Genomic DNA, 26,085 nt, shown 5'->3' on the forward strand with positions numbered 1-26,085 from the left:
CTGCCTCTCCCGTCTCATCACCTCTTGATGTTGGGATCCTGGTTCCCCAAAGCTTTGGATCTGACCTTCCTACCTAGTGGTTTAGACTTGAGAAGGGTCTTCATGTTTACAAGTATGACTTAGTCAAGACTTCTTTCCTCCCGTGGGACCAGGATACTGAGCAGCCAAGTTTGCTACAAATATCAGCCCTTCCTTCAAGTAAGTCGAGTAAAGCTCCACGAGGTCAGAGGATTCTCAGGGGCCCAGGTCACTCTCTCTCCCTCCTCCTAAGCCTCATCTCCTAAGCTTAAGAAGGCCCAGCTGTGGGCTTCCCTGGTGGTGCAGTGGTTGAGAGTCCGCCTGCTGATGCAGGGGACACGGGTTCGTGCCCCGGTCCGGGAAGATCCCACATGCCGCGGAGCGGCTAGGCCCGTGAGCTCATGGTCGCTGAGCCTGCGCGTCCGGAGCCTGTGCTCCGCAATGGGAGAGGCCACAACAGTGAGAGGCCCGCATACCGCAAAAAAAAAAAAAGAAAAAAAAAAAAAGAAGGCCCAGCTGTGATATGTGTGGTGGGGTCTTAGCTTTCCCTGTTTCCCTCATCCCAGAGTCCTCCTTGGAATCAGCTTGTCTTCCTCCCTGTCCTCAGAAGCTGTTTCCTTATCACCCATAAGTCATGAATCCACAGGGTGGCCAAACATAGTAGAACTGATACAAGACTCCAGGAAAAGGAAAGCTGCAGGTGTGTTTGTACGGGGTTGGGGGGTGGTGACCCTCCACCCCCACCTACACACCCCCTCCCTCTCCTCGGGAGGTATAAAGGCTCTCCATCAGCCACTCAACTACACTTCTCCACCATGAATCCACTGCTGATTGTTGCCTTTGTGGGAGCTGCTGGTGAGTCCCATGCGTTGCTTTGGGCCCCATGTGCCCCTGTCCTGGCAGAGATACATGCTCCACCATTCCTGCTACGTTTCCTGTTCTACCTGTGCTCTGAGATCCTACCTTCCCTGTCCAGCACCCCTCCTTCCCACTCTGGGGGTCTCTTTAAGCCACATTCTCTCACCTTCTGCCGGACTCCACTCCCATCCCCCTCATCCATCAATTTTGGGGCTTTGTTGGGAGAGGCAAGAAAGGGAGACCAAGTGGAGACGGTTTGTGAAATGAGCCAGGACTTGAGGCTCTAGGATAGCTCCATGGTAGCTGTTCCTAACCTCAGATGCACCTGGGGAGGTGTAAGATGACTCATTCCAGTCCTATTAATTGGCCTGGGGTGTGGCCCATGCATTGACCTTTTAAGCTTCCCAGGTAGTTTTCAGATGCCCGGATGTAAAGCCACAGCTGCAAATCACTGTTCTATTGGCCAATAACCGTAACTACCTTTGTCCTGCGCAGTAGGTCCCCGGCCTCACTGCGCAGATGTGAGCTATGGGAGGAGCTGGGTACAGCCAGGGCTTCACAGTCAGATCTTCCTACTTAGGCCATCCCATCATGACAAGCCGGGGCTGAAATTGCAGTGGGGAGTAGACTGGTCATGAGTAAGAGAGAGAAAGAAGCGTTCAGTGGGTGAGAGGACCCCATTCAGACCCTATCACACTGAATGCACTGTGAGGGGGGTTTCTTGTCCTTGGCCCCAGGGGAGGTCTGGGCCCGAGCCCCTGCAGGGTCCCTAGCTCTGTGCCCTGCAGGCACACAGAGCAACTCGGGAGAACTACCTCCTGTGAGACAAGCCGGGGATGCTCCCTCGTGGCCCCCCTCTCATCACTGTGCTCCTTCAGGAATCCTAATTAGCAAGGTCAAGCCACGGGGCTCTGGGCTCCACCCCCAACCCTCCTGTTGAACTGGCTTCTCCCTTCCTGTCTCAAGTTGCTTTTCCCATGGACGATGATGACAAGATCATAGGGGGCTACACCTGCGCGGAGAATTCCGTCCCCTACCAGGTGTCCCTGAACTCTGGCTACCACTTCTGCGGGGGTTCCCTCATCAGTGACCAGTGGGTGGTGTCCGCGGCTCACTGCTACAAGTCGTAAGTGCTGGGCCCCTGACTACAAAGCCCACCGCCCAGGGCCCTCTGGAAGAGCTGGGGTCTGTGTAGGGGTTGCTGAAGTCGGGAACGATGATGGGGAAGAGAAGAAGTTGACGATGGCAGCTGACTCGCAGGAGCTGCAGGTAAAGAGGGGCACCTGATAGGAAGCCGCTGACACCCCAAATCAATAGATCAAACAGCAAGGGCTGTGGGTCATAAAAGCAGGGACGGACCATTTTGCGGTAGGAATGGCCAGCTTGAAAAGCAGGCAAGGACCTCACACCAAGTCACCTTTGCCAGTTAGCTACAGGTTAAAACCACCTGAGATATGTTAAAAAAAAACAAAAACAAAAACAGTTGCCTAGTTCCTATTTGACTCAGAATTTTTAGGAAGAGAGTCTGAGTATTGGTGAGTTTTTAACTGCCTCTGGCAGTTCTACTCTCTGGGCAGAGCTGAGAATCACTGCCAAGACCAAGGGTTTTCAAACCTGAGTGCGCATTTAAGAATCACCGGGAGAGCCTGTTTAAACACGGATTGCTGGGTCCCACCCCCAGGGTTCCTGATGCAGTAGGTCTGGGGTGGGAACTGAGAATGAGTTCCCAGCTGAGGCTGATGCTGCAGGTCCCGGGGCTGCACTTCGAGAAGCGCTGGATTAGATTATACCGGATGATGGCACTTAGCAGAGCGAGAGCGGAGGGAAGAGAAGTCACTGCGTGTAGCTCGCAAGGTTGCTGAGGATGAAGGTTGCCCGGGGGATTCGAAGTGGCTCGGTTGCACCCACGGCACTGAATGCATGAGAGGCATGGGAAAGGCGGCTGGAGAAGCAAATGGAGGAGCATCCCCACCGGGACCCCTTCACGGCCTCCCCGACCCACTGTCCCTCTACTGCCCTGTGACATTCCCACACCACCACCTGCGAGCGGGGAAAACCCTGGGGGACGCAGGGATGTGGGCAAAAGGCCTTTACTGTGCTTTGCCCGCAATAGCCGCATCGAGGTGAGGCTGGGAGAGCACAACATCGACGTCCTGGAGGGCCGTGAGCAGTTCATCGACGCGGCCGTGATCATCCGCCACCCCAACTCCAGCAGCTGGACTCTGGACAATGACATCTTGCTGATCAAACTCGCCTCGCCTGCGGTCATTGATGCCCGGGTGTCCACCTTAGCTCTGCCCAGCTCCTGTGCCCCCGCAGGCACCCAGTGCCTCATCTCCGGCTGGGGCAACACCCTGAGCTCTGGAGGTGAGTGGGACCCTCACGACTTCACCCTCCAACCTACCCACATTGCCCAGAACTGAGCATCCCCTGAGCTGGGACCCCTTTGCTTCCAGTCTGCAGATTCACATCAAGTGCCTACTGCACGAAGGGCTCTCTGCTGGGTACCAGAGAGACGCAAAGTGTCAAGGAGTTGAGCCCGAGAATCAAAAGACAGGACAGATGTAGCCCGTGCTATTAGCACCTCTAGGGAGGGGTCTGCACTGAGCTTTCTGGGAGTTGAAACCCATCATTTCTTGGAGGCCTCTCCTGGCCGCCCTCAGGGTTCAGCACTGGATTGCCATCCCGTCCTGGCCTGACCCACATTTTCCTTTCCTTGATCTCTTCCTGCCCCTCAAAGTCAACTACCCCGAGCTGCTGCAGTGCCTGGACACCCCACTGCTGAGTCAGGCCGACTGTGAAGCCTCGTACCCTGGACAGATCACTGACAACATGGTCTGCGCCGGCTTCCTCGAGGGAGGCAGTGATTCCTGCCAGGTGACTTGACCCTACCACTCTGAGACCCCTGCCCAGACACACAGCCCCCCCCCCTGGGAACGGGATTTGAATGCCCGGGGCTGTGGGGCTGGTAGAGGAGGTCCCTGGGTGGTGGTCCCATGGAGAAACAAGGGAGGCTAGTGTGTGTGGCATCTCGTCACACTGTGGAGAGATGTGGAGCCACAGAGCCGACAGGAACGGGGTCTTGTAAGGTTCAGACTGTGTGTGGCTCTGGGTCCCCTTTCTTCTCTTTTTATAAACCTTGTCCCACCGCTTCCTCCCCAGGGGGACTCTGGCGGCCCTGTGGCCTGCAACGGAGAGCTCCAGGGCATTGTTTCCTGGGGCTCTGGCTGTGCCCAGAAGGGCAAGCCTGGGGTCTACACCAAGGTCTGCAACTATGTGGACTGGATTCAGCAGACCATCGCTGCCAACTGCTAAAGCCCTCGCCCCTCTGCCATCATTATGCTAATAAAGTGACTCCGCTCTAACTGCCCAGGTCTGTACCTGCTCCCTCCGGTCCCTTCGCTCCGGGAAACATCTCCTCCCATCTGAGGTCAGACAGGGCTCTACCCCTTACAGATGAGCAGAGTGCCCCACTTCCCAAAATATCTTCCATGGCCCACTGGTATAGCAGCATGTAAAGAGAAGGAATCCAGAAAATAATAATCAGGGGGAGGTTTTCTAGAGGAAACCTCATTTCAGAAAGGCTGCATTGGCCTTGGTACTTCTCTGGGTCTTGAGTGCAGTGCTGATGTGTGCACACATAGGCATGGTCTGTAAGATCCCATACTTCCTCTCCCTGGTACCCACACCTAGGGAAGCACCTGTGCCAATCACCTTGGCCTCTTCTGAGTCCCCTCCAAGCCCCAGCTTGTGTTCTCTCCTGGCAGCAGGAGACCCCATTGACCCCTATTTCCCAATGACCATCTCATGTGTCTGAGAAAGACAAGGGCTCCCTGGGTCTCCATCCCTCATGTGCCTGAGAAATCTGCCTTCTGTTCTTCCCATGTGATGGTACTGACATGAATATGCCATACTGAGTACTTTATAGGCACTTTCAGATTTAGTTCTCTCTCCCCTCTGGGGTGGTTATTATTCCAGCAGTACAGACAAAGAAACAGAGGTTCAGAGAAGGTTATTAGTTTACCCACATCCCTCATCCAGCAAATGGCGGATCTGGAGTTTTGAGTCCCTATTTGCCTGGTCCCAAAGCCCAGCCCCTGCTTCCCCTACCCCATCTCATGGGCTCTCCAGCTGCAACTATGGTCCATCAGCTCTGCCGTTCACCATCTCTCCAGCTCATCCCCTGCCTCACAGCACTTCCTGAGGGGCGCTGGTCTCCTGCCCATCTTCTAACCCTGCGCTTAGAGAGATCCAGCCCGTTATTTGATTCCTGGTTAATACCTTTCCCGATCTCTCACGTTTTCAAAGCAGAAGCCAAGTTCCTCATCGTGGAGATGTAGGGTTCTTCCTGCTCTGCGCCTGCCTATGTTTCCAGCCTCAGTCTCCTCACCCGCCCCCTCCCCGGCTGTGCTCCAATGCTCAGAAGTCCTGGGGGTTTCCTCCAACAAGCATGGACCTCTGACCTCTAGCTCTGGACACTACTGGTCCATCTGGTTTGATGTCCTTCCCAGCCACCCCTTCACCCTCTTCAGAAAAGTCTTTGACCCTTCGTGGACCCTCTGGTCTGAGTAAGGAGTCCTCCTTCTCTTCCATGCTTTCTTCTATCACAGTTCTGCTCATGCTGTTGAGTGTATATGGATGTATCTACCTTGGCCTTCAACCATGAGCTTCTCCCGGAAGAAATCTTGCCTTACTCATCCTGGTAATCCTACTGATTAAACAACAGCTGGACTAGGGTAGGCACCCCGTGATTGGATGAATGAATGAACGATGAGCTAGGAGTGGAGGCAAATGTACTGAAGAAAGGAAGAGCCTTCCAGAAGAATGGTCCTCAGAGTGTGGTCCCTGGACCAGCAGCACCAGAGTCATGTGGGAATTTAGGAGAAATGCAAATTGTTAGGCCCTACCCCTGACCTACTGAGTCAGAAATTCTAAGGTGGAGCCCAGCAGCTTGCTTTTAACAAGACTGCCAAGTCATCCTGAGGGATGCCAGAGCTTGGGAACCAGTGTGGTAGAGAGACCCCCTAGACCAGTACTCTCTGTGAAAACAACAGTCACGGACGTCTTTACTAACTACATGCAGGCACCGTGATAAAACTTTACGTGTATTATTTATGTCTCACAAGAGCTCCATAAGGGAGATGTTATTTTATTTATCATCATCCTCATTCCCACTTGACAGATAAGGAGACTGGAGTTTCAAAAGGTTCAGTAACTTGCCCAAGGTCCACAGATGTAAGTAGAGGGTGTGGTGGGAGCCCCGCAGTCTGGCTACAGGAGATGAGCTTGCCTGAGGAGCGGGGCCTCAGCGGCTCAGGTACAGTGCCCAGCAGAGCCCCCCGGAACTTAAGTGAGGAAGCCTGGGTGCTGGTTCCAGCCCTGTCTCCTCATCCCGCACCCTTTAGCCTCTTCAGATTTCAGTTTCATCTGGAAAATTAGGAGACAAAGTTTGGGTTCCAATGGGTCAATTAACGTACTTGAAAGTTTTCAAAAATGACACATAAGTGTTATTTGCGTATCTCCTCCCTACATCCCAACACACACCTTGAGAAAGGCACACAGGTAACTAACCTTAGCTTCCCCTCGGGTCCCCTGATCGCTATCCACATTCTTCTCGCCCCTTCAGGTGGCCACGCTGAGAGTGCAGCTGCTTAGGTCTAACAAAAAGTAGGGAAAGGCTTCCCCCTGCTGCCCAAAATGATGAATGACCTCACTCGGCTCCTGCCTAACTGGTCTAAACTCCTTTCACCCCCCCACCCCCCCCCCCAAAAAAAAGCTTCGCGGGCACTTGGGCTACTAACAGTGTGTGACACAGTGGCAAAGATCTGGGACAAACCCCATCAGGATAAAAAGTAGTTGTGAAACCAAGACAGGGTGGTATTCTTTGTAAGTCCAAGTCGGGATGAGTGTCCCCAGCTAGATGGTCAAAAGGAAACTCTTACTTAGGGAGTAAATTAGTGACAGGCAAAAAGGGTTAATAAGGAACAAACTATGGAACTAGATCAAAGTAAATCAGTTCATGGATGAAAGTTCCTTGATGTGAAAAGGGAACAAGGAAGAGGCCTTGCCACCTTCCGACTGATAAAAGCAATTGATGACCTTTTATTGGGCTACTGTGAGATCGTTCACTATTCCTGAGTTAAATAAATAGACTGTCTCCCCTTTTTCCTTTTTCCCTAAATTCTAAGGGCCGTGCCAGTTGTGGCCAGCTCTCGCACCCCCAGACAGCACTCTGCTGTGCTTCCAGCTGACAGCTGCCTTTCTCAAGGACACGCAGTGGGTCCCAGGACGGGTGCAGAAGTGGAAACACCCAGGGTCATTTTGTGCTTAATTGTTTATTTAAATGCAAATGAATAAACCTAGAGATTTTGAGCTCAAAGTATCCTGGGGACTACTCAGAAATATGTATTTTTCACGAGCCTCCTAGGTGATTGGAGACACACTGAGCAAATTCAAGACAGTACAACATCTTCTTATATAAACTGGTCTTCTTTGGAAAAAACGAGTTTGTAAATAAAACAAGTATCTTTTTTTTCTAGTGGCAGATTTTAAAATATCGCTTAAAGCAGTATTTTGCTGTTGTTTTTCTTTTAAAATTTTATTAAGTTTTACTTTAAAATAAAATAGATAATAGCTATGTTATCTATTTAAAATACAATAGCTATCTATGGCTCAGAAATCAACGCAATAAAGTTGACACTGAGAAATGTTCATTTTCCTTACACTCTGTCTCCTCCACTCATTCTTTTTTTTTTTAACGTCTTCATTGGAGTATAATTGCTTTACAATGGTGTGTTAGTTTCTGCTTTATAACAAAGTGAATCAGTTATCCATTCATTCTTAACAGGTAATCATTTTATCCATCGCTTTTGTATCCTTCCATTGTTTCTTCATGCAGCATCAAACAAACAGAAGTATAATTCTTATTTTAATAATAAGTATTATTCTTATTTTGTTAGACAAAGGTAGCATACAGGAACCATATTCTACAGCTTGTTTTTATCCAGTTAACATTATATCTTAGAAAGCTTTCCAGAGCAGTATGAAACATTTTCATTCTTTTTTAGCATTGAATAATATTCTATGTGAATGTTTCACAATTTATTTACCCAATCCCTTACTAATGGGCACTTGAGTTTTTCTCAAGCTTTTTGCTATTCCAAATAATGCAAATACTTTACACACTTTTTTTTTGTATGCAAGAGTAATTACAGGATAAACTCTCAAAGGTGAGATTTCTAGGTGAAAAGGTAAACACGCTTGTAATTTTTATAGATATTTCCAAATTGCTCCCATTAAGAGTTGTATTATTTCACACCTACCAGCAACCATTGTGTAAAAGTGCATATTTCACCAGAAACTAGCCAATAGAATGGTCTTCCATAATTCAATTTGTCAATCATATTGGTGAAAAGTGACATTTCAATGCAGTTTTACTTTGTATTTATCATTGCAAGTTTTCTTTTTCCCATGGTTAAGCACCATTTGTATCTTTTTGGGGGAACCTCTGTTCTTTGCCATTTTTAATGGGCTCTGGATTATTTTCTAATTGATTTCTAGGAGTTTATCATCATGGAAGATCAGCCCTCATGATGAGAATCACTAATGCTTTTCCCATACTGTCATTTATCTTTTGATTCTGCGTCTCTTTCCCCCTGTAAGTGTGTTATCATTATGTGATCCAGTGTCTTTTTTTCTTCTAGATGTTGTCATAGTTTAAAAGGCAACGAAAGGAAGCGCCATCTAGTGAAATGAGATGCAGACCACTCAGCTGGAGGTTCAATTTCAAGGTCATCTTGTACAGGGAGAATAAAAACGTAAATGTTTTTATTTAAATAAATGTTTTTATTTAAAATGTAAATAAAAACATCTATTTAAATAAATACATTTATTTAAATGTATTTAAATAAATAGATGTTTTTATTTAAAAACTTAAATGTTTTATTTAAATGTACCAAAAACTTAAGATGTTTCTGCCTTTCAGGGAAAAGAGGGAGAAGACCTTGACCGTGATCACTTGGCCGTGTGATTGTATTTGAACGTTCCTGAGGCTGTATTCATTCAGTTCTCCACATCTGGTTCCCCCAGTGCCCTCCACTGAACCCTAATGTCTAAAGTCCACAGTGAGAAGTGCAGCAGCTGATGACACACGTGGTCCCCCCTCACCTCACACTGGTTAGAAATACAGCTCTCAGCTATCACTTTATCTACCCCTGGGAAAGCCCTACCTCTAGGTAGCTTGTGGCCAATTCTCCTTCAGACCACCCTGGAGGTTCAGAATTGGGCCAATGGGGCAGAGTCTGGGTACTGAGTGCTGAAAGGTGTGACCTCTGGGTGGCCAGCATCGGGGCAGTCCCGAGATAGAAAGGGGCTGCTACTATGACGCCAGCTTGCAGAGGGGTGGATACCAGGGAAAGCAGCCCCTGATGCAAAGACACACAGCTCTGAGGGGCTAAGAAGGTCCTGAAGAAAGGGCATGAGCACGAGGAGGGAGCCCCCTGGCCTGGTCCGTCCTCCCCACCACTTGCACCTGGGGTGGTGATGTCACCGCCTCGCCCTCCAGTGCCCTCACAGGGGCAGCTGCTCTGGTGGTTTCTCCCAGACTCCAACTTGGAGGGGCAGACGCATGGGAGGAGCCGTTTTTGTATAAAGCTGTAACATTGTGTGGACAGGGGGGCCACGGTGCTTCAACCCTACGGGAATCCTTTACAAAAACCTTTCTGCTTGTCCCAGTTCCCACCGTCCTTCCATTCTTCTCCCCGGTCACAGGCCCAAGGGTGGTTTGGGTCAGAAGGTCTCCACCTTTCCCCGTCCACCTGTCAAGCCCAGGCCATGGAGAAGGACAGGCCTGGATCAGAGCTGAAGCTTGCAGGCAGAAAGGCCAGACATAAGAAGATGCCTCTGGGGCTTCCCTGGTGGCGCAGTGGTTGAGAATCTGCCTGCTAATGCAGGGGACACGGGTTAGAGCCCTGGTCTGGGAGGATCCCACATGCCACGGAGCAACTAGGCCCGTGAGCCACAACTACTGAGCCTGCGCGTCTGGAGCCTGTGCCCCGCAACAAGAGAGGCCGCGATAGTGAGAGGCCCGCGCGCTGTGATGAAGAGTGGCCCCCGCTCGCCACAACTAGAGAAAGCCCTCGCACAGAAACGAAGACCCAACACAGCAAAAATAAATTAATTAATAAAAAAAAAGAAGATGCCTCTGTGGCCTCATGGGTGAAGGCCTCAGAGAGACCCCTTTATCCCACCCTCCCCCTCCCCCCACCCAAGGACAAGGTCAATGGGAAGGTACACGGGAGGTGACCGTTCTATGAAGGAAGAAGCCAGCACTAGCCCAGCCCTCCAGGGACAGTCACGGGTCTCTGGGATCCTGCCCTCCTCGCCAGGCCCACATCCTTCTGATGGACCCTCAGGAAGAATCAAAAAACAGGGCACAGGGCTCTCTGGATGGACTCTGCCCATGCTCCGTGGCCCCAAGAGTCAAAAGTCGAAAACATTCTTCTGTACAATATCTGTAAAGCACAGGAGGGGATTCCTAGTCCCCGAGTCCACCAGGCACCAACCAAAACCCAGTCCTCTCTGCACTCCTGGCATTTGTTTTCCTCTTTACTCCGCGTCACTGTGCAAACACTGAAGTCTTCTTCGGAGAAGGCACCAGGCTCACGGTTGTAGGTAAGACATAGTCCAGGCCTTTCCTGGCCCCTCGTAGGGGAAGGCGGGTCCCAAGTGTGCCTTGTAAGGCGGCTGTATTCTGATGTGCTATGACTATACCTTCGGCCCAGGGACCAAGCTGACTGTTGTAGGTAAGGCCAGGGTCTCCAGGTGGGTACCACGAGGGAGGACTCTCTCGGGAAATGTGGGAGGGAAGGGATGACCCAGCTCCTGGGTCCTGGGGCCCTGGAAAGTTCTGGAATGGTATGCAGACTGTTTGAAGGGGGCTGGTGGCTCTGGGAGGGAAGGGAGCCATGAACACCCTAACCTCTCCCAGAATCCCAGCAGGCAAGGAGAGGTTTTGAAGTGAATCTAGGAGGCTGTGCTTTGGAGACACCTACTATTTTGGGGAAGGAAGCCGGCTCACTGTCATAGGTAAGCCAGTCAGGGCTGGGGGGCTGGGAACCTACAGGGAGGGGCAGGGTCCAGATGGAGCCTCCGATAGGGGTGCCTAGGTTAAAGCGTGTTTTTATCAGAAAAATCTGAATTCTCATCTTAATGAATTCTTATCTTGATGAGACGGACAGCCTCCATCTCCAATAGTTTCATAGGCTTGCTGTGCCAAGCCTGGGTTTCCCTACCGAGAGGCAAGTAGTCTCAGCTGGAAAGGGGTCTCCGTGTCCATCTTCCTCTCCTTGGAGGGTGCCCATCACGGCCACGGTAGATGGGAGAGCGTCTGGCCTTGGATCTCTCAGTCCTGCCTTTTCTCTCCCTCGCGTAGAAAGGAGATGGACACAGGAGAGGGGGGTGAGAAATCTCACGGGGCCAAACTGGTCCTCTGACCGCAGCTTTTTGGGTTGTACAGTTGTCACCCGCTCCACCTCCGGGGGTTAAAATTCCTCCAAGGAAGGGGACAGGAGATCTGCAGGTGGACCGGCGGAGGGGTGGGGAAAGAATGGGAGGCGCAGGCACAGTGTCCCTACCGGGCTTTCGTGTCGTGTGACTAATGAAAGCCTGTATTTCGGCAGTGGAACGAAGCTTTCTGGGCTGGGTAAGTAAAGGTCTTCCCTGGGGATGATGTATTGTAAGGCTGGAGTTCTAGAAGTTCCCTTTAGAGAAGGCAGGGACTGAGAACGCAGCAGAGAAAAGGCGGAGAGTGTGGGTGAGTGGAGAAGGTGCTAGGACCCCCAGAAGTTCTGGGGAGAAGCTCGTTTCTAGAAAGAAGGGCCCCATACCGGCCGCTCTGGGGTTTGCCACGCCCGGGGTTATACTGTGGAGCAACCGGGTGCAGTACTTTGGAGGTGGGACTCGACTCTCTGTCCTGGGTAAGGCGTAAGAGCCGGGAGACGGGGCCACTGTCCCTTGGACCCGGAGTGTCTACCTCTCCGTCCAGCCCCGGTGGGAGAGGGTTGAGTAAACTCTGGTCCCTGTGGGGCTTCCGGGGAGCTGGGTCTGCCACCGCTTTAGATGAGGCTTGGTTGATTCCTCTGTTTGTCCTCTAAGTCTTCAGCCCATAAACTGCTTCTTTACTCTTCTGTCGGTGGTCCATCCCTCCTTCTTCTGTGCGTGGATCGGCCCCTCCTAAGCCTCCTCTTCTTTCCCCTCTTTCCCCAGAGTGTGCTTAGGTCTTTCTCCTAGTGGGATCCCTTTGGTCCTGAGCCGTGAATCCAGGCAGGGAAAGGTGACCATCTCTGCTCTCAAGGAGCTAAGACTAGCGCTCCGGCCGGAGACCTCTTGGGGGGTTTGCCTACAGCCTCCTGCAGCTGTGTTCCTATAATTCACCCCTCCACTTTGGGATCGGCACCAGGCTCACCGTGACAGGTATCAGACAGGGAGGGAGGTGTAAGGAGGGGGTCAGAACTGCCCTTTCCTTCCGGAGCATCTCCAGCTTGCTCCGCCGTGTTTGATGCGGCTCTTCGGCCGAGGGCTCAGAGCAGCTGTGCTTCGTCTCTCGGCTTTGTGTTTTCTCGTTCTTCTTCTCATTGTTCTCCAAGACTCCCCTCCTCTCTCCTGATTTAGCGGGTGTACTGCTTTACTTTCCCTTTCTTTTCTGATCTTCTCCATTTCCCCCCCTCCTTCTAACTCTGATCCTGCACCGTTGACCCCGTTTTGGTGAACAGCTCCGTCTTCTATGTTAAAATCCACCCCCAACGCCTCCCTCCAGCTCAGAGCGCTGTCCTCGCCTTCCTTGTGTCCTTCTCTGTCTCCAAGATCCATGTGTGTCTTCCTGAGGTGGTTTAAGGACTCAGGAGGCCATAGGGGAGCAGCTTGGTGAGACTGAGGGGGCTTGAGGGGGACTCCTGAGCCCTGAAGGCCGAGGTCCGTGTCACGGCATCACGTGAGCTTGCAGGGGTGGCCCTGGGGAACATTGCGCTTGCTGGGGGTCAGAGGAGGTAAGTCTGAATAAGCTGTTACAACTGGAAACTTACACCATCTTAGCAACAGCCAAGGCAGAAAGAAGAGAAGCAGGTTGAGGCCCCATGTTCTCAAACCTCAGGATCTGTGCTGAGATCGGCGAGTCACAGGCCCATCGTGAAACACTAACACACCATTACCACCCTCTGGAGGAAGCAGGCAGGTGGGAGAAGCAGCGCAAGGGTGAGATGGGCCTGGGCTGGAGTTAAAGACACGGCCAGAGCAGCGGGCCACAGAGGTTCTACCAGATTGGTTGGCTGGGGCAGGCTTTGTCCTGCAGATGGGAGCACGTGCCAGGGAGTGTCATGGAAATTGGAAAGTACAGATCACTGGGATTCCAAATGCCTGGGTTCTGGGGAGGGAGGGGCTCATGCAATTTGCAAAGTGACCTAAACTGTCTCAGGCCCTCTGAGATGTATAAAACAGAGATGACAATGGTAGTCTCTGGGGGTCCTGAAACTGTAAGGGACTAAATCATGTGAAAATCCTTTTTAAGGATGGACCCTCTTGTAGCCATCCTTTTCATTCTTATTGTTTATCCTCACTGTGTCACAGAGTTTGCCTTTTTCCAAACCTGTGTCTCAATTTTCCCACTAGACACATTTCCCAAACTTGGATAAAGTGGAGACATCTGGGTTTGCCATACTTCCGTTCCACAAACTCATTCCTAGAACAGAGCCAAACAGAGGGCACAGTACATTCTGGCCACAAGGAGGGTGCTTGAAAGGTAGACGCGTTTTTTTCCCATTCCTCCATGTCTTCACATGAGGGCCTGCCTTCCAACAATTCCAGAAATTCTCTCCCTTCTGTCAGGCATGTCAAAGGGCCTGGGACTTTATAATATGAACCCTCTGATGAACTGGCCCTCGGACTTTGGGATTTGTTCGTTTCCAAGCTTTTGCTGCTTTTATGAACATAAAGCGTGGCTGGAGCTAGGATTCAAAAGCGGGGAGAGATGTTTGCTGGGCACTGGAAATAAGAAAGGGTTCAACCCATGAGCAGTTCCTTTCATGGGATTCCAGCCATCTTCGGCAAGCTACCGCACACCCGGAGCGCCCTGGTGTAGCAGTCAGTGTGGAACATCAGATAGGATAACAGCCAGAGGCACGGGGGCTCCACAAAGCAGGTTACATGTAAAATCAAAACAAAAGGTGAGTTGCGTAGAGTAGAGAGAAATGAATATGTCAGATGCAATGGGAAAAGTATCTCTTCTGGGGAAGAATGTCTAATTCTAATTAATACGTGCTGTCACTCAAACAGATAAGCACATACACCCTGCAAAAACAGGAAAATGATCGTTGGAAAAAGTCAGTTTAGTTCTCAGGATCATGCTGCTAGTAGGAATCCTCTGCCTCAAAATCCAGGCTTATTTCAACTCTACTGTAATTGCTTCTAAGTCTGAAAAGTTAGATAGTCATGCACCAAAGAGGGATTTGAACTAGGAAGAAAACAGACAGATATACTCATTCGATGGCTAATCCTACAGGGCCCCAAGTACAGGGCTTTTCAAACACAGCCAAGAAAATCAGGATAAAATGCCACCTTAGGGACTTAGGGGAGGCAGTCAGTAGTGAGTGCCCATTGTGGGGAGAAAGAAGGGGCAAAGATGAGGGAGACTAACAGCAGGGAATGCGGATGGTGACGCCCAAACAAATCACCCCTGCCTCTCCCTGCTCCACACTAAGCTCCCCAGGAACATGAAGCATCAAAACGTTAAAGTGGGATAATCATAAAACTTCTCACAAAACTTGCCCATTGACAGAGCAGGTGTGTAATTTGTTAAGCACTCACAACAACGCTGTGGGGAAGATGTTACCCCATTTTTCAGTTGCAGAAATGAAGGCCGGAGGGGTTGCGGGTCACAGAAGTAGTCAGAGGCAGGGTCTAGCCTGGAACGCTTCCCAATCCAGCAAAATCTCCATCACAAATACCCCTTCGGATTTCACAACCACTGTAAGTCCCCAAGCCAAGCTCATTGTCTGCAAATTGGGGTGTCCTCAGGCAGGGCCCAGATTTCTGTGTCCAGCTAGTTCTGAAGAGAGGTGGGAAGAGAGAAGCCAGGGAGAAGGAGAGTGGCTCCAGTCTGTGCCAGGGGAGGAGGGGAAGGAGGAGGAATTCTTGGTAGCCCCTTCCTACTGTGCTCCTACAGTGAGCAGTACTTCGGGCCAGGGACCAGGCTCACTGTGCTAGGTAAGGAGGCTGCTCCGGGGGGAGGGAAGATGGGCTGCCCAGCCTGGATGACCGCCTGAACCCTGGCTTTTGGGGAATGGACGCTGGACCCTCCTGGGCTGCTCTCAGGGAAGGCTAAGTTTGTGCCTGAGTCCCCAGAGCTGTGTGAACACCGGGAAGCTGCATTTTGGCAATGGTTCCAAGCTGACTGTGCTGGGTAAGGGGGGCAGCTGGGGTCCCTGAGCGCTCGCCCGGGCGGGCTAGAGAGACGTGCGCAGCTGCCCATCTCCATTTGGGGCTGAGCTCGGGGTCGGTGGGGACCTGGGCTGAGTCCGAGACATCAGGAGCAGGCAGCGCCGGTTTTTGTCCTGGGCCTCAGGGCTGTGAGCCAAAACACTCAGTACTTCGGCGCGGGCACCCGGCTGTCGGTGCTAGGTGAGCGGGGACGCTGCCGCCGGGGACGCGGCGGGTTTTTGCGCGGCGCTGGGCGGCCGTGACTGAGCCCCCGTACTTCGGGCCCGGCACGCGGCTCCTGGTGCTAGGTGAGCGCGGGCGGCGCGCCTCGGTTTGGGTGGGGAGCCCCGGGGCTGTGCCTTCCAGGCGTCGGCAGCCGGCTGACCGTGATGGGCGAGTGTCCGCGGGCCCGGCAGCGGCGGCGGGGCGGGTTGGAAGGTCGGACACGGGCACCTGATTGCCTCCGTGCGCTGGAGCCGGGCGCTGGGACCCGGAGGGCGAGTGGCTGGGCGCTGAGGGGTTTGCGTGCTGGACTGGGACTCTGTGCTCCAATGAGCGGTACTTCGGCCCAGGCACCAGGCTCACGGTCACAGGTGAGATTTGGCTGTCTCTCTGCCTTCCATTCGCAGCCCATCGTGTCCCCGGAGACGGGTGGGGAGGGCTGCAGCGGGCTGTGTTGCCAGTTGTCCATCTGTGGGGTCAGCTCTGCAAGGGATGAGGGGCCTGGGATGGGGTACTCCTGGTCCGGGAACAGAGACAGAGGGCAAGGTGTGTGTGGGGGGGTGGGGGTGGGGGGCTTTGTTCTCTGTTTCTGAGATATTTAGGGACAGGGTGAACATTGGAGAAAGAAAGGATTTATTAGGACTCTGAGAGCTGCTTGATTGGAGAAAAAGACCGAGGAGGGCAGTCTGGGCTGGGGGAAGGGCAGGAGGGGGTGTAGCTGATGCAAAGGGGAGGATGAGCCCCAAGGGCAGGAACAAGCAGGGGTGGGCACAGGATGTGGCCCCCTGCAGAGCCGGCTCCTGGGAGGTGCAGATGGAGGCTTCCACTGAACAGAGGAGAAAAAGGAGGACAAACAAGAGTGTGGAACAGAGAGGTGGGAGAGAGAAACACGAGGCAGTGAGGGAGAGAATCAAAATCAGCGGGGTTTGTTGATTTCCTGTTTAGAAGATTGGATTTGAAATTAGGTTTAAAACCTCTTCCTCTCTTCCTAAGCCCCAGACCCCTGAGGGCCAGGCTGTGTGTACAGCACACGGGGGTTAGATGGGAACCTGGGCCACTGGGTGGATTTGCTCACCAAATGTACCCCCCTCATCCCCTAGCCCCAAATCTCCCTCCTCACGCCATGTGTTCTAGGTTAAACAGCCAGGTGGTGCAGGACATACATTAAAATGCAGATATGTTGCTTGTGAGGTGAGGAACATTCCCAGAAGGATCTCAGGTTCTTTGTGCTGGAAAAGGACCTTAAAGGTCACCTGCTGTGGGGAGTATTGAGCTTCCAGAGGGGAAGAAACCCTCAATACTAGTATATTTACCTGGATGATTTCACAACAGCGGGCATGTTTGTAGTTAATGGAGCCAATGGGGATCAGCTGAAGTGTTTGTTCCCAGAGGAAAGCTGGGTTTCTGTGATCAGCCAGGGTGGAGAAAAGCAGGAGACCTCAGAACCAGGTAAACCTGGGTCCCAAGCCCTGGCCCTTTAATGATCCAGTACCTCGGAAAAGTGAATCTGTGTGCACAGGTCACACTCCCAGGAAGCCAGCCCTGAAGTCAGGTCACATCCAGGGAAATGGGAAGAGTCATTTAGAAGAACATTTTCTCCCTCTTCCAGCCTCAACTAGATCTCTTTAGAGTGAGTTGTCTTCCTTTTAACAGTATTGCTCAGAAACACACAAAACCATCGATAAAAAGCAAAGAGCAGGATAACATGAATGTAGGAGGGCCCAGAAGCAATGAGCCAGCCAAATGAAAAGGCCGCAGGGGCGGTCACGGGAATGCCTTCACCTGGAGCCTTCGAGGACGCCACAGACCAGGGGCTTAGTTGTAGCGAGACAGCTGAGAGCAGAAGTTGCTCTGATGACCTCAGAGGCCTATTTAGGAAGCTTGCTGGTAGGGAAAAGTAGAATACATGGAATCAAAGGGGGCAAAGAAGGTTGAAGATGCCTGCCTTTGAAACACAGGGAGATGGCTACCTGTCTGAGCTGAGGAAACTCAGAGGTACCTGGAGGCAGAGGAATGGCTAGGATGACCCCCTGAAGTAGCAGAAAGAAAGAAAAGCTCCCATTCTCATGAGCACACCCTAATACAGAAGGTGTCCTCACGTGGTGCCCCCAAATATGCCACCTGTACATTGTCATCTGAAGAAAAACCCCACCCCCAAAATGACCCCCTTAGCCCCAAATCCCCTTTTCTCCTCGGCCCCTAAGACTCACATACAAGTAATCCAGCTGAGGGCAGGGGCTTTCTGAATCCTTGTATCATTTCATCTCCATCCCCGCTCTGGACAGTCGGTGTTGGGATTCTCCCTTCACAAGCAGCAAAAGTGATGCAGAGACGATGAGAGACTGTCTAACGTCATGCTGGTGGGCAAAGTCAGTTCCAAGCTTTGAATTCCGTTATTCTGCTTCCAATCCACTGCTCTGTTTAAATAACTACTACATATTATGGGGAGAAAAAGACAGGTAAGCTTTTCTTGATGGATAAGACATCAAATAAGGGGAAAGAAGAGACAACGCTCAGAATGTCGGGCAGGGCCATTTGTAAGGCCACCTTAGGGGCTGGGGACACAGGAGACAGGCCTGTCGTAGGGTCAATACAAAGGCCAGGCAGGCCGAGGGAGAACAATCAGAGGAGCGGGTGGTGACCCCCAAACAAACCACCAGAACCTACTACCACGTAATTTCCTTTTACGATGACCCCGTGGCCCCCTTCCCCGTGCCCCCAACTCACACGCCCAGCCGGCCCTCCGGACACCCGTGCTCCCAACCCCTCTCCCTTCCAGACGACCTGAGCAAGGTGACCCCACCCAAGGTGGCTGTGTTCGAGCCGGCAGCAGCAGAGATCTCCCGGACCCAGAAGGCCACGCTCGTGTGCCTGGCCACGGGCTTCTACCCCGACCACGTGGAGCTGAGCTGGTGGGTGAACGGGAAGCAGGTCAAGACAGGGGTCAGCACGGACCCTGAGCCCCACAAGGAGAACCCCAGCCACAATGACTCCAACTACTCTCTGAGCAGCCGGCTGAGGGTCTCCGCCACCTTCTGGTACAACCCTCGCAACCTCTTCCGCTGCCAAGCCTGGTTCCACGGGGTCGCGGACGAGGACGAGTGGAAGCAGGACGGGCCCAAACCCGTCACCCAGAACGTCAGCGCCGAGGTCTGGGGCCGAGCAGGTGAGCCGCTGCGGAGGCTCAGCAAGGAGGGAGGCAGAGCAGACAGAGGGGGAGGTCCAGGGGGGAGAGCAGAGAGGCCAGATGCCGAATAAAGGGGGGGTGTGGGCAGCCCTCCGTGAGGGAGGACAGGGCACCTCGGGCTGCTTCCTCCCCCAGATCCCAGACCGTCCACCCAACTCAGCTGTGCTGAAAGGTCCCCCTCCCTACCCGCCTGCACAGCTCAGGGTCTGAGCAGTGGGTCCTCATCCCCTTCAGTGCTGCCATGTTCCGTGACCTTCAAGGGTGCTGTGGCCACATCGCCAAAACAGAAGGAAGGCGGTGCTAGGACTGACCAGAGGCTGCCCAGAGCCTGGGAGTCTGTGCTGACTACAAGTCTGGCTTAGTTTTTTGTTTTTCTTGGTTGTTTTTAAAGCAGCTCAAAATACCACCCATTTGTTATTGTATAGTTTTGATGGGTCAGGAATTTGGGCATAGCTTAGCTGGCTCATCTTCCTCAGGAGGCTGCAATCAGGTGTCAGCCAAAGCTGGGGTCTTCTCTGAAGGCTCAACTGGGGAAGGATCCACTGCCAAGCTCACATGGTTGTTGGCAAGAGTTAGCACCTTGCCAGCTCTTGGGCTGAGGAAGGCTGGCTTAGTTTTGAATCTGCTTTTGAAGATGGACACTCTTATGCATTTCCCTCCCCCTTTTTTCTTTCAGACTGTGGCTTCACCTCGGGTAAGTGGCCCCCTGCTCCTTTGTCTCCATCTCCCATGGTCTTTGCTCTGGAACCAGAGAATGCAAAACCCATGAACCCTGGTGGGGCAGGGATGGGGGAGGTGGTGCGTGGGCAAGGAGACCAGAGATCCCTGCTCACAGGTACCTACCTGCTCTCCCTTCCTGCCAACAGTGTCCTATCAGCAAGGGGTCCTGTCTGCCACCATCCTCTATGAGATCCTGCTGGGGAAGGCCACCCTCTATGCTGTGCTGGTCAGCGCCCTGGTGCTGATGGCCATGGTAAGGACGAGGGCAGGATGGGAGAAGTGATTGAAGGGAGGGGGTGGAATATCATGAAGGGTAACTGAGGGGGTCTCAGAGTCATGTCCTGGCACCTCAGTGGAGTTATAGTGGGGCTGCCAGACTGGGAAGAACGTCCGAGGTCATCCCAGAATGTAGCTTTAGAGGATGGGGAGCATCAACTAGCTGTACCCCAAACCAGACCCTAGAGTCAGCTTCCTCTGACCCACTCGTGCTGTTCAGTGGCCCCTGGCACCCTGACAATGTCCTCTTTTCCTCAGGTTAAGAAAAAGGATTCCTGAGACCAGCTCCAAAAGTGCATCCGGAGTCCTTCTTTATCCTCTCCTTGGATGCTACTTAACATGTTTCCAGTCTGTGTTCCTCAGGAGTTCCTCTCTCTCCCCCTTTTATCTCCTTCCTACATGGATATCTGTCCCTTCTCTCAGCTTCCCTGCCGACTGAGCGCCTCCCCACTGAATCTGAAATTGACTGAAGCAATAAAAGTGTCATGGTGGCCTTGACTGTGTCCCAGGAGTGTCTATGGAGTTCTACCCTTCCCTGTTCTACGTCTGATTTAGGGAAGTCACCACCCCTCAGGCATACAGAGTGCTGGACCCTCCTCTCTGACCAATGTCGATTCCTCCATTTCGTCCTGATGGAGGATGGACCCCATGGTGCACACCTGGGTATTCTGGGCCCCAGTGGGTAGGGTTAGTTTGAAGGGCAAGGAGCTGGACTCTGGAAATCCTGCATATTGATGGCATAAGGATGAATGGAGGTGAACTGTAACCCGCAGCTCAGCGCTGGACGGAGGACAGGGCGACCTGTAGGTTAGAATGTCTGATCATTTCTCAATTCCAGATTCAAGTTTCACTTCTTATGCATTTAGAGTTTATCTGTGTGGGTTCTTCTATCTTGTCTGCTTTCAGAATTTGGGCATAAGAGTTAGTTCTACTTTGCCTAAGTTAGAATCCTAAAGAAGGCATAGAGTTGACAACAGTGACGTGTGAAACCTGGAGATTTCACGGAGGTGGGACACATAGGGTCAGGCCCTGGGGAGGAATGGAGGAGGGGAGCAGGGTCCATTGGGGGCTGGGGGGCTGCACCTGAGTGTCTCTTCCAACAGGCTCCTTCACTTGATGGAATGGAGACCAGGTCACCCCCAAATGTAGTATGTTGAGTGCACCCATTTGGGTGGAGACCGTTCTCTTACTGGGGTAAATGCTACTGCAGGTTACCATCACTGTGGTAGAACACTGCACCCAGGGAGGAGAGGAATGCCATCAGGCGACAGAAGACAGACCATTGAGAGAGGCTCTGGGTAAGTTAGTTGAGGCTGAACGTTGGGGGTGAGAAAGCAGTTCTGAAAGCTGGGAGAGGGTTGGAAAAGTGGAGTCCTTATAGCCTGCTTTGTTCCAGGATTCGGGCTGGGCACTGGCACATGTGTTGTCCCAGCCAGTCCCCACAATGATCCCAGAAGCAGGTGTTTTTCTCCCAACTTCATAGTTGAAGAAACCACAGTCCATAGATCAAATGACTGGTAAGCTGTGAAACTGTGGCACATTCTTCTGAAGACGGCAATTCAGGAAGTTTTTCCCAAGTCGTGACTAAGAAGTTGTGATGGCTCACAAAATCGCTGGGTGACCTTAGAGCAGCTGCTCCCAAAGTCTGGGCCAAGACCTGTAGCAACAGACTGAGGACACCTCGATTCCTGAGTATATTTGTTTCCCAGTGGTGCTGTAACAAAGACCTGATGGTTTAAAGCAATAGAAATGTATTCTCTCACAGTTCTGGGGGGCACAAGTCAAAATCAAGGTGTTGGCAGGGCCACGGCCACTTCCAAAGTTCTAAGGAAGAATCCTTCCTTGCTTCTTCCCATTTCTGATGGCTCCTGGCCTCCTTGGCTCATGGCGGGATCACCCCAACCTTCTATTTCTGTCTTCATGTCTCCTTCTTCCCCGTATCTCTGTGTGTAAGCTTCCTTCTCCTTTCTCTTACCAAGACCCAAGTCATTGGATTTAGGGCACACCCTAAATTCAGAAGGATCTCATCCCAAGATTCTTAAATAATATCTGCAAAGATCTTATTTCAAATTAGGTCACAGTCTGAGGTTCTGGGTGAGCGTGAATTTGGGGTGACATTATTCATCCCACTACACTGCGTATCAGGAGTGGGAGACGAGGGGTTCTCTGGACCCAGCTCACACAGGCCAGGAAAGGACATGGCCCAGGGGAGGGATGGCCTGGGAAACTTGCCACATGCCCATAATTTCCCATCAGTCATGAGTATCTCAAGATTTCTCAAACTGCAGACAGTTATTTTTTACTTGTTGCTGTTGTTGTGTATTTGTTTTGGTAATGACTAAAGAATCCCCAAACAAAGGAGACTGAGTTTAGACTCTAGACCAGCACCCACAAAGGCAACCCCTCCCATTCTTTAGACGTGTGGTGGTTCCTCACAAGGGCGAGACGGAGATAAGCAGCTAAAGAGACAAGCAAATGCCTCAGAGGGAATAAGGCATGGACCAGAAGGAACGGACCAAGCAGGGAGTGTTGGAGCCAAGGGTCTGTGCAAGGAGAGCTGTGAGGAGCGTCGGGGTGGAGGCAGGGAGAGGAGGGTCTGCGGGCTTGGTGGCTGCCATCTTTGGGGTGCTAAAAGCAGAGGCATTAGCAGGTGGGAGGATGTGGGGGGGAGTTGCTGGTGGGCACCTGGGGTTTGTCAAAGTGAGGAATGAAGGAACGAATGTCCCCTGGAGGATGGATGACTTTGTGTATGTCACCTTCTCATTCCTGGAAACATAATAGAGATGAAGAAACTCCATTTGGTCCCCACCCTACCTTGACCCAGGGAAGCCCCTCTTCCCAAATCTTTACAGCCCTTTCCTTGTCTCTCTCAGACAGCACTGCCCCCAGCATTCAATTCACAGGCACTGGGAAGTTAATTTCTGATGCCTCTACCTTTTTCTCTATAATCTAAATAGGTCCTTCTGGACCAATTCTAGCCAACCCGTCCATTCTTCCTCAGGTGAAACTGAGCAAAGATGGATTAGATATAGGGCAATCATATCGTTTATTATGAGAATGAGGATGCTATTGAGGGTGAAAGATCAGATGCTGGGACAGGAAGGGTAAGCCAGGATTGTCCTGGCAAACCAGGACACATAGTCGCTCCAATTAAAGGGGCTCAGAGGGAGTTTCTGAGACCAGAGTCACTCCTGGAATGGGAAGCACTAAAGCAATTCCTCACTGACCTGTGCCCTTCGACCTATTCCAGTCTCAAGGTTAATCCAAACTTCATCCCATTAAGGAAATCTGTGGGCAGAATGTAGTACAGGGGCAAAGTGTGCTTACTGATTGAAGAGACTCAGAAGCCAGGCAACTCTAGAAGAACGCCTGTGGTCCCCCAAGTTCTCACCATTCCAAGGGGCACAGCTCGCCCCCCCCCGTGGGTAGCTCTCCAGGAGAGGAACCTCAACCCTGTGACCTTTAGAGATTTCCTCAGAAATTAGGAGGGGAAAGGAAGCATCCAGCTGGTCATGTTGGGTGACATCCTGGTGGGGGGAATGGGACTCCTGTGGGGAAGGGCTGTTTGAGTCACTGTCACTTGGCTGGAAGAAGAATGCTCCTATCAGCACCAGGATCTAGTAAAGACCTGCAGCCTTTCCTACCACCCCGGGGTTGGTGGGGTGGGGCAGGCTACGTAAGGTTGGGTAGTAAGGATGCCAGGGATGGGGCAGGTAGAGGACATTGAGACCATCCAAGAGACAAAGACTTTTTCTCTCTTAAATAAATGACTAGGGACGAGTAAGGAAGAGAAAAAAGAAAAAAAGGATTTTAGAACAAGAGAGGTCGGGATAAGAACAACGGATCTTGACAGATACTAATACTCACGTTTCCTGCCCTGAGCCATTTCCCTGTTTGGCTTCCTCCCTAGTGACCCAGAGAAGGGGAGACTGACCGACTTCAGCCCCTCACAGTGTGTGACACACAGTCCCAACTGTCCTATACAGGAAGAGCCTCCTGAGGTTGACCTGCTTAGGGATGGGTGTGGGAATGGAAGATTGGTACTTGAGACCTCTCTGGAAGCTATATGTGTACAAGGAAAACACACTCAAACCTCAGTGTATTACATTTAGGGATTAGGAGATGCTGATGTAAATCAAGAAATGGCTAAAGACCCCAGGTCAGTTCTTAGCATTGCACTAACCTATGGATGAATCTGTCATCTGCAACCCCACTGACCTCTTCTTAAACTTTCATTACCAAGTTCCCTTTTTCCATGTCCATGGAAATTGCCCTGTAGCTATATAAGAAGACTCACAGTATAGAAGGCCACCAAGCCTGGGCAACAATTGTAACTACAGTTCATTCTCATTACTTGTGGCGGACTCCCATAGTTTCCAGAAAGGTGATCTCTGGGCCTTGAGACCCCATAATGTGAGATGTCATACACCCCGTCCTGGCCCCCAACATAAAGCACTTCCTGCCTCAGTCTAAGGTTGGATATCCTCCCCTCGCATCCTGAGTACTTTCTCCTCTTTTGCTGCTTGTGGATCTGAAATCCCTGGGTTCTTAGCACACCACACTCTCTGGTTCTCCTGGGGATTTATTGTGACAGTACTTGGTTGTGTTCTGAATCGCCACCCTGCAGCAAATGACATAGTCTCTGCTCACCATACCACCCCACCCCCAAGGTCCCAGCTGCAGGTCTTTTCTCCTCCATCTCCATCTATTTTTGCACTTGGACTCCTCGGAGGGCTTCTTGAGGAAATGGATGAGTGGATGGATCTGTACATCAGCAAACAGAGCTGAAAGTGAGCCAACAACTGTGACTATTTTCACAGAAGTTTTGTCTAACTTAGCTCTAACTTATCTCAGCTGTCCTCTGTGAGTGTAAGGGTGGTCTTGACAGAAAGACTGCATGCCAGGGTTTCCCATGGTTCCATCCCCTGCCACATCCTGACCAGATTCGCTGACATAAGGAAGTGGGTTTTATAACAGTGACTTGATGGTGGTCCTGGGCATGACCCCAGCTGCCCACATTCTAGGCCACTCCAGTGGTTACAGCTCAGCCCTTTTACCCTCCCTCCCACCATGGGTCTTGACTTTGACTGGATCTTGGACCCATAGACACTCTGGGTGGTAAAGAAGCATAAATTTCAGAGTCTTGAATCTCCCCACTTATCCTTGATCTGTCCTGGGACAGAGAACTCTCAACCTGTCTAGGTAGGCCACTTCGTCAGTGGACAGTGCTATGAAGAAATTTGTCCTCTTTAGGTTTCCATAAATCTCACTGCAGTGCTGAGCATTAGTCATAATTATATGCCTGCGAGAGTCCTTCTTAAGACAGCTAGCATGCCCACCTCTAGTTGAGTCCACAAATCTATGAGACACAGAACAAGCAGAACCTTTAAAAGCTTGAGTTTGCAAAATGGAAAAAGTATGCAGTAGATAGATGAGAACATTATGCCAACAAAGAATATGGATTTTAAAGCCAAAGAGACATAGTTTCAAGCCTTAGATCTGCCCTTAGCTGTGTGATCTTCGGTAAGTGACCACCTCTGAGACTCGGCTTTCCTGCCTACAAAATGGGCTCAATCACAACCCCAACTTCGTAAGGTGGTTTTGTCTTATTTAGTCTACACAACTTATAAAGCTGTGATCACAGTGTCAGTAAATATTAGCTGCTATTATGATAATTGTTACTAGTCTAAAGATTTATTTTTCAAGCTAAACATTTACAGTTCTCTCAATTTTTGTCTCATATGGCACAGTTTTGAGCACTCCTACTCTCCAAAGCCCAGCCACTCTCTTCTGAAACGTTTACATTTGTTTTTTGTTTTAATAAATTTATTTATTTATTTTTGGCTGCATTGGGTCTTCGTTGCTCCACGAGGCCTTTCTCTAGTTGTGGTGAGCGGGGGCTACTCTTCGTTGCGGTGCGCAGGCTTCTCATTGTGGTGGCTTCTCTTGTTGCAGAGCACGGGCTCTAGGCACGCGGGCTCAGTAGTTGTGGCTCACGGGCTCTAGAGTGCAGGCTCGGTAGCTGTGGCGCACAGGCTTAGCTGCTCTGCAGCATGTGGGATCTTCCCGGACCAGGGTTCAAACCCGTGTCCCCTGCATTGGCAGGCGGATTCTTAACTACTGCACCACCAGGGAAGCCTCTACATTTGTTTTTAATTCTCCTACTTTTCTAAAAGTTTGCTATTCTGACCTACAGAGGGGAAGAGAGAGATTCGCTTCCTGTTCTCGATACCTTCTGCTTTGGTCCCATGAGGGCAACTCTTCAGTGTCTGGACCCACGTCATCCTATTGACTCACAGAGCCCACTTTCGACTCAAACCCTGGGTCTTCTCCAC

The 26,085-nt window shown here is 51.5% G+C and overlaps 1 protein-coding gene and 1 gene segment (V, D, J or C); both read left to right on the forward strand.

Moving 5' to 3' along the window:
- The first annotated feature begins 1,827 nt into the window (after positions 1-1,827).
- PRSS2 (serine protease 2) lies at positions 1,828-8,935 on the forward strand. Of its 2 annotated transcripts, XM_081244023.1 has the most exons (6): positions 1,828-2,002; positions 2,990-3,243; positions 3,617-3,753; positions 4,039-4,249; positions 8,580-8,666; positions 8,861-8,935. In XM_081244023.1, exons 1-4 carry the CDS (start codon positions 1,854-1,856, stop codon positions 4,189-4,191), a joined length of 693 nt encoding a protein of 230 aa, XP_081100149.1. In that variant the 5' UTR covers positions 1,828-1,853; the 3' UTR covers positions 4,192-4,249; positions 8,580-8,666; positions 8,861-8,935. The 2 variants fall into 2 exon arrangements, with proteins under 2 accessions (XP_081100149.1, XP_081100148.1); XM_081244022.1 differs by lacking the exon at positions 1,828-2,002 and having other exon boundaries at positions 2,710-3,243.
- A 1,606-nt stretch (positions 8,936-10,541) lies between these two features.
- LOC308622512 (T cell receptor beta constant 1-like) lies at positions 10,542-20,248 on the forward strand. The segment is given in 5 exons: positions 10,542-10,679; positions 18,347-18,733; positions 19,431-19,448; positions 19,621-19,727; positions 20,009-20,248.
- Positions 20,249-26,085: the final 5,837 nt, after the last annotated feature.

Source organism: Mesoplodon bidens, assembly GCF_964165515.1.
Source record: "Mesoplodon bidens genome assembly, chromosome: 9".
NCBI classification, from domain to species: domain Eukaryota; kingdom Metazoa; phylum Chordata; class Mammalia; order Artiodactyla; family Ziphiidae; genus Mesoplodon; species Mesoplodon bidens.